General features: G+C 44.3%; 1 protein-coding gene across 1 annotated transcript; it reads right to left on the bottom strand.

Moving 5' to 3' along the window:
• Positions 1–571: 571 nt before the first annotated feature.
• Positions 572–11,882, bottom strand: LOC114637854 (zinc finger protein 709-like). The gene is made up of 4 exons (XM_028786165.1): positions 11,783–11,882; positions 4,687–4,813; positions 3,396–3,456; positions 572–2,588 (listed from the first exon to the last, which is right to left on the bottom strand). Exons 1-4 carry the CDS (start codon positions 11,783–11,785, stop codon positions 1,217–1,219), a joined length of 1,563 nt encoding a protein of 520 aa, XP_028641998.1. The 5' UTR covers positions 11,786–11,882; the 3' UTR covers positions 572–1,216.
• Positions 11,883–12,142: the final 260 nt, after the last annotated feature.

Genomic DNA, 12,142 nt, shown 5'->3' on the forward strand with positions numbered 1-12,142 from the left:
TGTCAGTGGACAGCGTCTGTGCATCTTTTCCTCAAAGTGATTCTCCCATGAGAATTACTATTGTTACTAGAATCCCATTAGCATTCCATGTTAGCAAATAGCTAAACCTTACTTGCACGTTTTATTACTCAAAGCAAGGGCCATGCGCCTGATGCCTACTTAACCTGTCCCACCGGTGTTAGTTAGCTATAATATACTGTTTAACCTGACATCTGTATGGGGATATCCACACGCTTATGTGGCAAATGAGTTTGTCACAGAAGTGGGCCACTCCATACTACAAAGGAGTTGCATGGTACCGACAATGCAGCTGGTACTGCAACATGAAGGCACACCGCTCCACAGCACACTACAAAGGACAGACGTCTCAGAGTGAACTCTGCAGATGCTGTGCCCACAGAAAGCTTCCCTTCAGAGGCCAATGCTCCTCTCACACTTGTCTTTGGTTACGCTGTGCCTCCCATTCAGACGCCAAGTGCTGTGTGAACATTTTCTGGCTGCATGGGAACAAATGTCTATTCACCCTAGACAGGGCACCAAGGCTAAAAGCAAAGAAATGATTGTAGCCAAGTGCAGCCTGGGGAACCACTGACTTTAATTGGGCTTACTAAGCACAGGCATCTTACAGGCGGCTGCACTACTGACAAAAATGTCTGTCCATCTACTGACAACCAAGACTTACCCCATTCTTTATATGTATAAGGCTTTGTCCCACCATTAATAGTTGTACATCTTTGAAAGGAACTGAGCTTGAAGGTCACAGCTTTGTTCCCACTCACAGGTCCCAACAGAAGTTCGTTCGTGGAGTCTATGGAGCAATGACATCTAAACATCAAGGGTTTCTCCTCCAGTAAGATGTGTTCATGAGACTGAAGGGCCCTGCAGCTCTGGAAGGCTTCACAGCATTTTGCACCTTAAGTTTGTTCATGTGCTTGAAGCAAACAGGGATAAAAGACTAACCATATTGTTTCCATTCATAAGGCATTTCCCCACTATGAATTAACTTGTTTCTTGTGAAAGGAAAGTGACCAATGAAGGACTTAGCACACATGGCTTACATTTGTAGAAACTGTACCCAGCATGAATTCCTTGGTGCCTTTGAAGGCTAAACTGTATCATGTATGTGAATAAGGCTTATCCCATGACATCTGTTCTTACATGTGATTTAAGTGAGTAAGGATAAACACTTTAGCACTGTTCACATTCATAGTGTCTCTCACCAGTAAGAGTTGTCGGATGTATCTGGAGGAAACAGGGGTAAAGGAATTAGATACTGCTGACACTCGTAGGGGTTTTCCACAGCATGAATAGACTTATGTCTCTGAAAGGAACTGTGACGGCTGAAGGCTTTCCCACATTGTTTGCATTCATAAGGTTTTTCTCCTGTGTGTGTTCGTTCGTGTAATCGAAGGTAGCTGTACCGTATAAAGGCTTTATCGCACTGTTTACATTCATAGGGTTTCTCTCCACTGTGGTTTCGTCCGTGCAATCGGAGGGAAGAGTGATGTCTAAAGGCTTTCCCACATTCTTTACATTTGTAAGGTTTCTCTCCAGTGTGAGTTATTTCATGTAATCGAAGGGAAGTGTGGCGAGTGAAGGCTTTCCCACACTGCTGGCATTCATAGGGCTTCTCTCCTGTGTGAGTTCTCTCATGCAACCGAAGGGAAGAGTGGTGTCTAAAGGCTGTACCACATTGCTTACACTCATAGGGTTTTTCACCAGTGTGAGTTCGTTCATGCATTTGAAGTAAAGAGGGATAAAGGAATGACTTTCCACACTCCTTACATTTATATGGTCTTTCACTAGTGTGAGTCCGTTCGTGCATTTGAAGTAAGGAGGGATAAATGAAGAGCCGACTACACTGCTTACACTCATAGAATGTTTCTCCACCATGAATAATTTTATGTCTATGATAGGAAGTTTGACATCTGAAGGCTTTCCCACACTGCTGACACTCATAGGGTTTCTCTCCGGTATGAGTCCTCTCATGTAATCGAAGGTAACTGTGACACGTGAAGGCTTTCCCACACTGCTGACACTCATAGGGTTTTTCACCAGTGTGAATTCTCTCGTGTAACTGAAGGGCACTGTGACATCTAAAGGCTTTCCCACACTGCTGGCATTTATAGGGTCTCTCTCCTGTGTGAATTCTCTCATGCCTTTGAAGGGAAGTGGAAGAACTCAGAGCTTTCCCACACTGCTGGCATTTATAGGGTCTCTCTCCTGTGTGAATTCTCTCATGCCTTTGAAGGGAACTGGAAGAACTCAGAACTTTCCCACACTGCTGGCATGAGTAACATTTTCTTACAGTGTGAGTTCCTCCGTGTGTGTAAAGCGAACTATGATAAACAGAAGCCTTTCCACATTCCTTGTAGTCACAGAAGGTTTGTCCACTGTGGGGTTGGTGATACATTCCAAATGTACTTGGAAAACCAAAGGATTTTAAACATACCTCACATTCACAAGGTCCACTCACAGTGTGAGCACCCACGTATCCTTGAGTACTTGTGAGAGAACCAGAATCGTACAGCTTGTTTCTGCATCCCTCCTGCTCAGCCAGTAAGTATTCAGGATCAGACATGACATGCCTATGAAAGGACGAATGAGACGTAAAAACCTCACCAACACTACAGAGTTTAATTTTAGTAGAAATCTTGATGCTTATATTGATGTTTGCCATAAGGGTTAAGGTTTTTGTAACCCTGACTACCTTGCACCCTGAGACCACACTCTCATGGTCTCTAATATGCAACTTCTATAAATAATAATGACAAGCTTGGTGGTACATGTCTTTAATCCCAGCAGGAGGCAAAGGCAAGTAGATATTTGTGAACTAGAGGCCAGCCTGGTCCAGAGTTACATGGTGAGACCCTTTCTCAAAAACAAAAGCAACCAAATTAGATTCTACTGACTGCTTATTATCAAGGTCAGACACTGCTCTCAAGATGAGGCCAAATATACATTTTCTGCCACATCTGAATGGTGTGAAACTACGTAGATTGATGGGTCTACAACATGCCTCCCCAGAGCAATAATCTCACACTGTTAAATCTCCTCATTTAACACAGGGTCCAGGTGAAGTGTGCTGCAAACACTGATTAGCACTCTTACACTGAAGCACATAGTTTTGCTGAAAGTTTCTAATGATGAATAAACTTAAAGTTGTTCTTTCTTTTTTTTTTTTTTTTTTTGGGGGGGGAAGGTTCTGGTTTTTCGAGATAGGGTTTCTCTGTATAGCCCTGGCTGTCCTGGAACTCACTCTGTAGACCAGGTTGGCCTCGGACTCAGAAATCCGCCTGCCTCTGCCTCCCAAGTGCTGGGATTAAAAGTTGTTATTTCTTTTGCTCATTGTTAAATTTATATGGCACATTAAGGTTTCTATACATGAAAATTACCTTTGAATTCTTCCAGAATTTTTGCAGTCATCTTCAACATTCTGTTCTTCCCATATATACCCTAAAAAGCAGTCCCAAAATTTATGATAAATTATTAGAAATTAATAAAAATAAAACTGGATGTGGAGGCATATGCTTTAACCTCAGCAGAGAGAGGCAGGTGGTGTCTGTGACTTCAAGGCCAGCTCATTTACATACTGAGATCCCAGCTAGAAAAAAAAAAAGAGTCAGAAGTTCCTGCAAACCAGGAGGGGGTTAAAAGCACTTACTGTTCTCAAAGAAATATAGCTCTGGTTTCCACGTCTCACACTGGGAAGATCACACCCACCCGAACCTCCAGCACCAGTGGAGTCTGAGGCCTCTGCCCTCACATACACACCCCGCCACACTGCCCTCCATGGGCGCCTGCCTCATATACGTACATGCTCCAAACCCACACACAGTGTCACTCATGGTACCTGCCCTCATATGCACACACATGCCCCAAACCTGGCCCTATACACACATAATTTAAAATAAATCATTTCTTAAAAGAAAGGAGCCTCAGGAGTTAAGAATATTTACTGTTCTTGTAGAGAACCTAAGTTTGGTTTCCAACACCTACATGACAATACAAGCCACCTATTAAGTCTAGTTCCAGACAATCTGATGCCCTATTCTGGCTTCTGAGGGCTCTGACATACATATGGTGCACATATTAAGAAAATTATTTAAAAAAAAAATCACTGAGGGCTGGAGAGATGGCTCAGCGGTTAAGAGCACTAACTGCTCTTCCTGAGGTACTGAGTTCAATTCCCAGCAACCACATGGTGGCTCACAACCATATGTAATGAGATCTGATGCCCTCTTCTGGTGTGTCTGAAGATAGCTACAGTATCGTATCATATAAATAAATAAATAAATAAATAAATAAATAAATAAACCTTTTTTAAAAAATCACTGAAAAGTAGTTTCTAGTCTCAATATACATTGTAATCATGTCATTTTTCTTAAAATATAAGCTCTGTAAAAGCAGGGATTTTCGTGTGTGTGTGTGTGTGTGTGTGTGTGTGTGTGTGTGTTATGGGGGTGCACATGCCACAGAGCACACATAGATCAGGACAATTGTGGGAGCTGGCCCTCCTGTCCTACCCCATGGTTCCAGCAGGCTTGCAGAGTGAGTGCCTTTGACATGGTGAGCCATCTCACCTCCACTATGACGTCATGTATTCACCAGATCCTTCCCTTTCTACCCCCAAATTGCATAAGATCACTCCTAACAGGAAAAAAAAAAAAGAAAGAGGAGCCTTACCTACGGCAGCGAGGCTCCTGCAGGTCTCCAGCATCACATCTCGGTACAGACTCCTCTGGGAAGGGTCCAGCAAAGCCCACTCGTCCTGGGTGAAGTGCACAGCCACGTCCTCAAAGCTCACCACATCCTAAAACATCCCAAACATGTGTATGAAAGAACCGCCAGGACCGCACAGGGATGCTCAATCAGTAAGAAGTTCACATGTCTACAGTCCCCACACATGTACTCCACGACAGAGACGCACTAATGCAAACATGATTAAACAGAAACAGCAAGTGATATAAAAACCCGCTCCTCTCACTGAGCACCCGGGGGTCGGGGGGAGGTACTGCAGCTCCACCCAATTCTCATTTCTGTCCTAGACACTCTGGCCACCTGTACACAAAACAGCTGTCTGTCCTTCCATGTCTACGTGCAGAGTTTAAGCTTTGCTGGGTGGAGAGAACAAGATAACGGGAGAGCTCCTGAGTGGAGAATGTCAGTAACTCCACAATGACATAATCCATAATGAGTTATGGATTCATCTGTTACATACTCAGATAAACCTTGAGGATCAGACGTACTCTCAAAAGACAACAATGTGTGCAATGAGCTTCCTGGTGGGCACTATTTCACAATGCTGTCACTACTTGAATGGGGAAATGAGTCAATCCTATGTGCTAACAGAAAAAGAAACCATTGAGATTCCAAGTAAACTTACTCCAGTCCAAATGTTACAGTAGAAAATGCTCCTGGTCATGGGAATCGTATCGCAGGTCTGGTGTAACCAAACACTCCAGCTTGGTTGATTACAACACTGTGGCTAAGGGATCAACCCTAGGAAGGCAGACTCACCGTAAACCTTGCTAAAGCAACAGCCAAGGTTACTAATTCTTGCCTTCCCAGAATCCATGGCCCTAGTGCAGTCATGAGAGGCTGGTTTTGTTGTTTCTCTTTTTATCTCTTTTTTAAGCATACTTGGGCTCACACCCAACACATATTTTGGGTTTACTTAACTCCTTCTCGAGAGCTTCCCTCCCCACCACACACTGTCGGCCGTGAGTCTGGCCTCCATACCAGCTTCAATGTCATGGCTTCCTCTGTTCTCTAAGATGCTCGCCTGCCCTGAAGTTCCTCTTTTAAAGGATAAAATTGTCCTTGTGCTTCCATAGTGCATTCTGTAATTCTTTTATTAATGAGACTAAGAACCCCAAAGGAGGGCCCAATTTCCCCTGTATCACAAATTTAATCAAGTACTACAAATATTACATGATTGCTATTTATAGATATAAACCAAGATGATGACAGACACATTAATACCAGAGCTCAAGAGGCAGAGGCTGGTAGATGTCTGTGAGCCGGAAGCCAGCCCAGTCCACACAAGGAGCTCTCAAACAGCCAGGGGTACAGAGTGAGACCCTGACTCAAAATAAACAAACAAACCGCAAAATAATTTGTAAAAAGAATTTAATTACACTCTTCCAGGTCTTGGTTCCAAGACAACCAAAAAGAAACACTTCTCATCCTAAAGGGGGCCTCAGCCACAAGCAGCCAGCTCACTAACTCACCAACCTGGGCACCAACCGAGCCCAGTAAGTGCCCAAGGGGAAGGGCGTTAATAAGTTCATCATTCCAAGCACAGAGGCACTGGCACCAGGGGCGTTTCTAACCGAGTGTCTTAGGTGCTTACAGGCTTGCCCATGTCCAGCTGCACTACTGAATGAGTGGTGTCACTCAGAGCAAGGCGGTCAGGAACTGAGCACGAAGCCTGGAAGGACCAAACACACCCACCATGAGTTAAATCCACTGCTGCTGCCCTATGACCACCAAGAAAGCCTATGTAAAGAGCTAGTTTCAGGGATGGAGACATGGCTCAGTGGTTAAGAGCCAGAGGTCCTGAGTTCAATTCCCAGCAAACACATGGTGGCTCACAGCCATCTGAAATGGGATCTGATGCCCTCTTCTGGCGTGTCTGAAGACAGCATATAGTGTACCCACATACATTAAATGAATAAGAAAAAAAGAGCTAGCCGGGCAGTGTGGCGCGCACCTGTAATCCCAGCACTTGGGAGGCAGAGGCAGGCAGATTTCTGAGTTCGAGGCTAGCCTGGTCTACAGAGTGAGTTCCAGGACAGCCAGGGCTACACAGAGAAACCCTGTCTTGAAAAACCAAAAAAAAAAAAAAAAAAAAAAAAAAAAGAGCCAGCTTCATAAGGACAGATGAAGATATCCGGGAAAGGTTACATTGTATATAGAATAATAATAATTATTACCTGGGGCCTCAGACTTTGACCTCAGTGCTCAGCTGACAAAGGCAAGTGGATCTCTGAGTGTGAGGGTGAGTTCTAGGCCAATCAGGACTACAAAGTGAGACCCTTTCTCAAAACAGTGTGTGTGTGTGATGAGGAATAATTACAATCATTTACTTGGGTCGGGGGAGGTGTGATCTGGAGTTCAGAGGACAACCTGTAGGAGTGCCTTCTCTCCTTCCATGTCTGGGTCTGAGGAGTACACAGGAAGTTAGACTGAGCAGCCACGGGCATGTACTCTCCGGGCCACCTGATTATCCTGAACATAGTACTAAGTTTAATTGAGTAATGCTGCGGCGGTACAGAATTAAGAGAAAGATGGTCTATCTTTTTAGAAAACATTCAGTGTAGCAATTGTAGCTGCTTTGGGGGAGAAACAGAAGGATCACCTGACATCAGAGATCCCAGGTAGACGCTGCCAAACAGTAAGATGTCCATCTTGGGAGGGAAGGCAGGCTGGCAGAAGTGCAGCGCCAGACTGGTCTGTGACACTATTCTTTTAAATTGACTAGGAATAACAGCCATTTAGCAAATGTCAGGAATCTTCTGAACAAGAGTGGGGTGTCTTAGCTAAAATAGTTTAAGAACAGTTTTTAAAAATTCTCTCTTAGGAAATGGGGTCTTGTGAAAAGTCAGTTTCAGAAAACAGCTGAGAAGACCCTCATCTTGAGCCCTGATTTCTCTCTAGGCTGGGTGAGGGGACATAAGGGTGAAGCAGCAGGAGGAAGGCGACCCCCAGCCCAGCCATCCATAAATCCCTCACAGGTAGCCTTTTCAGCCTTCTTGTTTAGTTCTTCACATCCAAAGAATCTGTGAAAAATAACAACTAAACACGAAGTACATTCTGCAGGCAGACTGCCAACACATGGGTAATAGAATCTTGGTAACAAATACTTTGGTAACACTAAACAAATGGCAAACTGAGCCCATTACAAAGGGAGAGTAAACCCTGGAGAAGACAGACTGACTTCTAGAGATACTCACTGCAACAGTCAAATGTTCACTGTTTCCTGAGACAAGGTCACACAGTGTACCAATAGCTGGGCTAGAACCAATGATACAGACCATGCTGGCCTCAATCTCCTGGTATCCACCTGCCTCTGCCTCCCCAGTGCTGAGATTAAAGGCAAATGCTGACTTTCTTTAACAGTATGAAATCACAAAGAATGAAGAGAAAGACAAACATGTGGCTCAAATATGGGGGGGAGGGGGAACATGGCCTGAGATCAACCTTCTATGAGATCCTTCATTTACTGCACAACCTAACAACATCACAACCTTGCAGTGACACACTCAAACACATAAGCCTGTGAAGCTATAAGGGCCGGAGACATGGCTCAGCAGTTAACACACTCTGTTCTGGGCTGGAGACATGGCTCAGCAGTTAACACACACTGTTCTTAAAAAGAAGCTGCCGTGGGTTCAGTCAGAGAAGATGCACCTAACCCTCAAGAGACTGGAGGCCCCAGGGAGTTTAGAGGTCTGGTGGGGTGGGGGCTGGGAGGTAGGGACATCCTCGTGGAGATGGGGGGGGGGGAGACAGGGAGGAGATATGGGATGTGGAACAGTCTGAGGGTGGACTGAGAGGGGAACAAAATCTGCTGTGTAAAATCAATCAATAAATAAAAGATTAAAAAAAAAAAAGCTGACTTGATCCCCAGCACCCACATCAGGAAGTTCACAACAACCTGAAGCTCTGGCAGGGGTCCTGACATCTCTCTGACTTCCTTAAACACACACATAAATAAACAGTAACAAATTTTTTTTTTTAATTGAAGCTGAGTAAACTTTTAAGTGCTAAACCATATGCTTGAATGTACAAAAGCCTGGATTCACTCACCAGCACCCAAAAAAAAAGCTAAATTTAATATAATATATCATCAACAATAAAGTAGAAAAAATATGATTATAGCTATAACTGGAAATATGGCAGGAGGAGCTGGAGAGACGGCTCTGAAGAGTACTTGCTGCTCTTGCAGGACCCAGTTTGAGTTCTGGAACCCACATGGCAGCTTACGATCGATCACCAGTAACTTGTTTCAGGAGATCCAGCATACCTTCCGGTCTCCATAGGCACCAGCTGTGCACACAGTGCACTTACATGGAGGCAAAACACTCACGCACATGAAATAAAGTAAATCTTTTCAAAATGATTGAGTTGAGGGCCAGGAACCGTGGTGCATGCTTTTGATCCTAGCACTCTGAAGACAGGGACAGACAGGTCTCTGTGAGTTCAAGGTCAGACTGTTTACAGAGTTCCAGGACAGCCAGGGCTACATAATAGAAGCATGGATGAGCAGAGCATGGTGTCAGAGACCTTTAACCCTAGCATTAGGGAGGCAGAGACTGACAGATCTCTGAGTTTGAGGCTAGCCTCATCCACATAGCAAGCTCTAGACCACCCAAAGCTACAGAGCAAAACTTTGTCTCAAAGTAAAATAACAACATAAAAGGGAGGGGGATGTTTTGTTTTGTTTTAAGACAAGGTTTCTCTGTGTAGCTCTGGCTGCCTTGGAACTAGATCTATAGACCAGGCTAGCCTGGAGCCCAGAGATTCATCTGCCTCTACCAATGGCGGAAATAAAGGCATCCACCACCATGGTGGGGCTTGGAATGGGCCTCTCCTCTCTTTCTCTCTCCCTCTCCCTCCATCCCTCTCTTTCATACACTTATACACACACACACACACACACACACACACAAGGCAAGAAAGGGAATTAAGGGTGTTATTAGCATTGAAAAGAATAAACTATTTCCTCACAATAAATTCCAAGAATCAACAAAACTCATTGAAACAATAAATTATAACCAGTAACTCTTAACCAATCATCAAACTGTTACGGATGAGTATAATATCCATCAGCTTCCTGTAAAACAGCAGTGAGCAGCTGGACAACAATATCAAGAAGGACAACGCAGACAGGAAAAGACACAGTGGAATATATACAAATTTAATGAAGCCCTTTAGGCAAGAACTACAATTTTTAAAAAAGATTTTAATTGTTTTAAAAACTTTCAAAATGTTTTATTAAGAGCAAAGAGGAAGTACAAATTTTAGACACATTTCAAAAAGAGGCAATGGGCCTCTTTGAATGAGAGAATACCAAGGGACCTTCCTTACTTTGGCTTTGTTTTTCTGACTTATTTTATGCAGATCAGTGTTTTGCCACCATGTATGTGGCACCTGGTACCTGTGGAGATCAGACGAGGCATGGATCCCAGACTGGTTACAGAAGGTTGTTAATGACCATGTGAGTGCTGGGGACTGAGTCAGTATCCTCTGCAAAAGCAACAAGTGCTCTTAACTGCTAAACCACTTTTAAGGTTTTAAGTGTGTGTATGTCTAGGGATTTGTACGTTTGAAGAAGGTGCCCTCAGAGGCCAGAAGAGGGCATTAGATCCTCTGGTAATGGAGTTATAGGCAGTTGTGAGCCACCAGAGGTGGGCGCTGGAACCCAGACTGGGGTCTTCATAAGAGCAATACCCTCTTACACACTGAGCCGTCCTTACAGGCCATCCATCTCATCTTTCTGACAGGGTCCCACGATGTACCTCTGGCTAACCTGGAATTCTGTAGCTAGGTAAACCAGGCTAGCCTCAATCTGCCTGCCTCTTCCTCCCAAATGCTGGATTAAAGGTAGACCAACCAATCCAGCAGGGACTATGATTTTTAACAAAACAAAAACCATTCAGGGCAGTGGTGGACAATTCCTTTAATCTTGGCTCTCGAGAGGCAGAGAGAGGCAGGTGAATTGCTATGATTTCGAGGCCAGCCTCTACAGAAGTGACTTTCAGGTCGGCCAAAGCAGGTCTAAAAAGACAAAACAAGCAAAAAAAAACAAAAAATAAAAACAAAAAAAAGACTACAACAAAACCCCAACCAAACAAAAAACAAACACAAAATAGTGATATCCCATTGTTATGGCGATAGGAAGCTTCAGAATTGAAATGTCATGTTTCCTCAATCTGCACTAAGAATCAAATAATCACAATATAAATCCTAACAATTTATGAAAAAAAACCAAACTGATTCTCAAGTTTATGTTGAGAGCAGAAAAAAAACGAAAATGATCCACACAATTCCAAGGAAACAGCACACAGACTTAAAGTGTGTATATTTTATATATATATAAAATATATATTATATATAATATATATTTCACATATATATATGGTGTGTATATATATATATAAAACGTATTTTTATATACACACCCCTTTTTTGACAAAGTAGCAACGGAAACTCAACGAAGAGGGGGAGTGGCAAAAAGTTATTGACAGAACCGATGTCTATAGACAAAGAAATGGATAGAGTTTCACAATGTTGGGGCTGGAGAGATGGTTCAATGGTTGGGAGAACTAGCTGCTCTTCCAGAGGACCTGGGTTCAATTCCTAGTACCAACATAGGAGCTTACAAAAGTTCCAGAGGATCTGACATCCTCACAAAGACAAAACACCAAAGCACAAAAATAAAACTAATTTTTAAAAAAAAGTTTAAAATTCACAGTATTAACTTAAGTTGAATGCTTGGCCTAAATGTAAAATGAAAATTCAAAACTTCTAGAAAGTAATAGTACAACCTTCTAATGAGACACCCAAAGCAGGACCGTATAAAACGCCTGCCCAAACCAACTCTTTCCTTCGCAAGGCGGAGCCTCCGCGGCGAGGCTCAGCGCTCTGCGCAGGCGCGGACCACGGGGAAGAGGATACAGGGCCCAGCGGCACACAGCACGGAAAGCCGCTGCCGCCCCGCCCCCGCCTCGGGGAGGATCCACCACAGCGGGCAGGGACAGCCGCCCTTGCTCACCATGGCGCGGCTTCCGGACTCGCCCGCGCTCTCCTCAAAGTCCCGGCAGCGGCGCTCACAGCACCGTACACCGCACCTCCCTGTGCTGCGGAGCCGAGCCCACAGCATGGCGGCCGAGAAGAACCCGCCTCTTGACGCTCTCCCGTGCTCCTGATTAGACGGCAGGGTCCCAGGCCCTGATTGGCTAACAAAGCCTGAGTGACACCAGCTTCCAAAGGCCGAGGCGTAGTATTCAAATAACAGCCATAGCCCCGCCCTCCTAGGCTAGGCTTACACTCTTGGCCTGACCTGGTCTACCTCCAACTTCTAAACAGAACTTGCTTCTCCCTGGTTAAGCTGTACTTGAGCACCGAGTCGCCA

Source organism: Grammomys surdaster, unplaced genomic scaffold (genome assembly GCF_004785775.1).
Source record: "Grammomys surdaster isolate TR1022 unplaced genomic scaffold, NIH_TR_1.0 125429, whole genome shotgun sequence".
Classification (NCBI taxonomy): Eukaryota; Metazoa; Chordata; class Mammalia; order Rodentia; family Muridae; genus Grammomys; species Grammomys surdaster.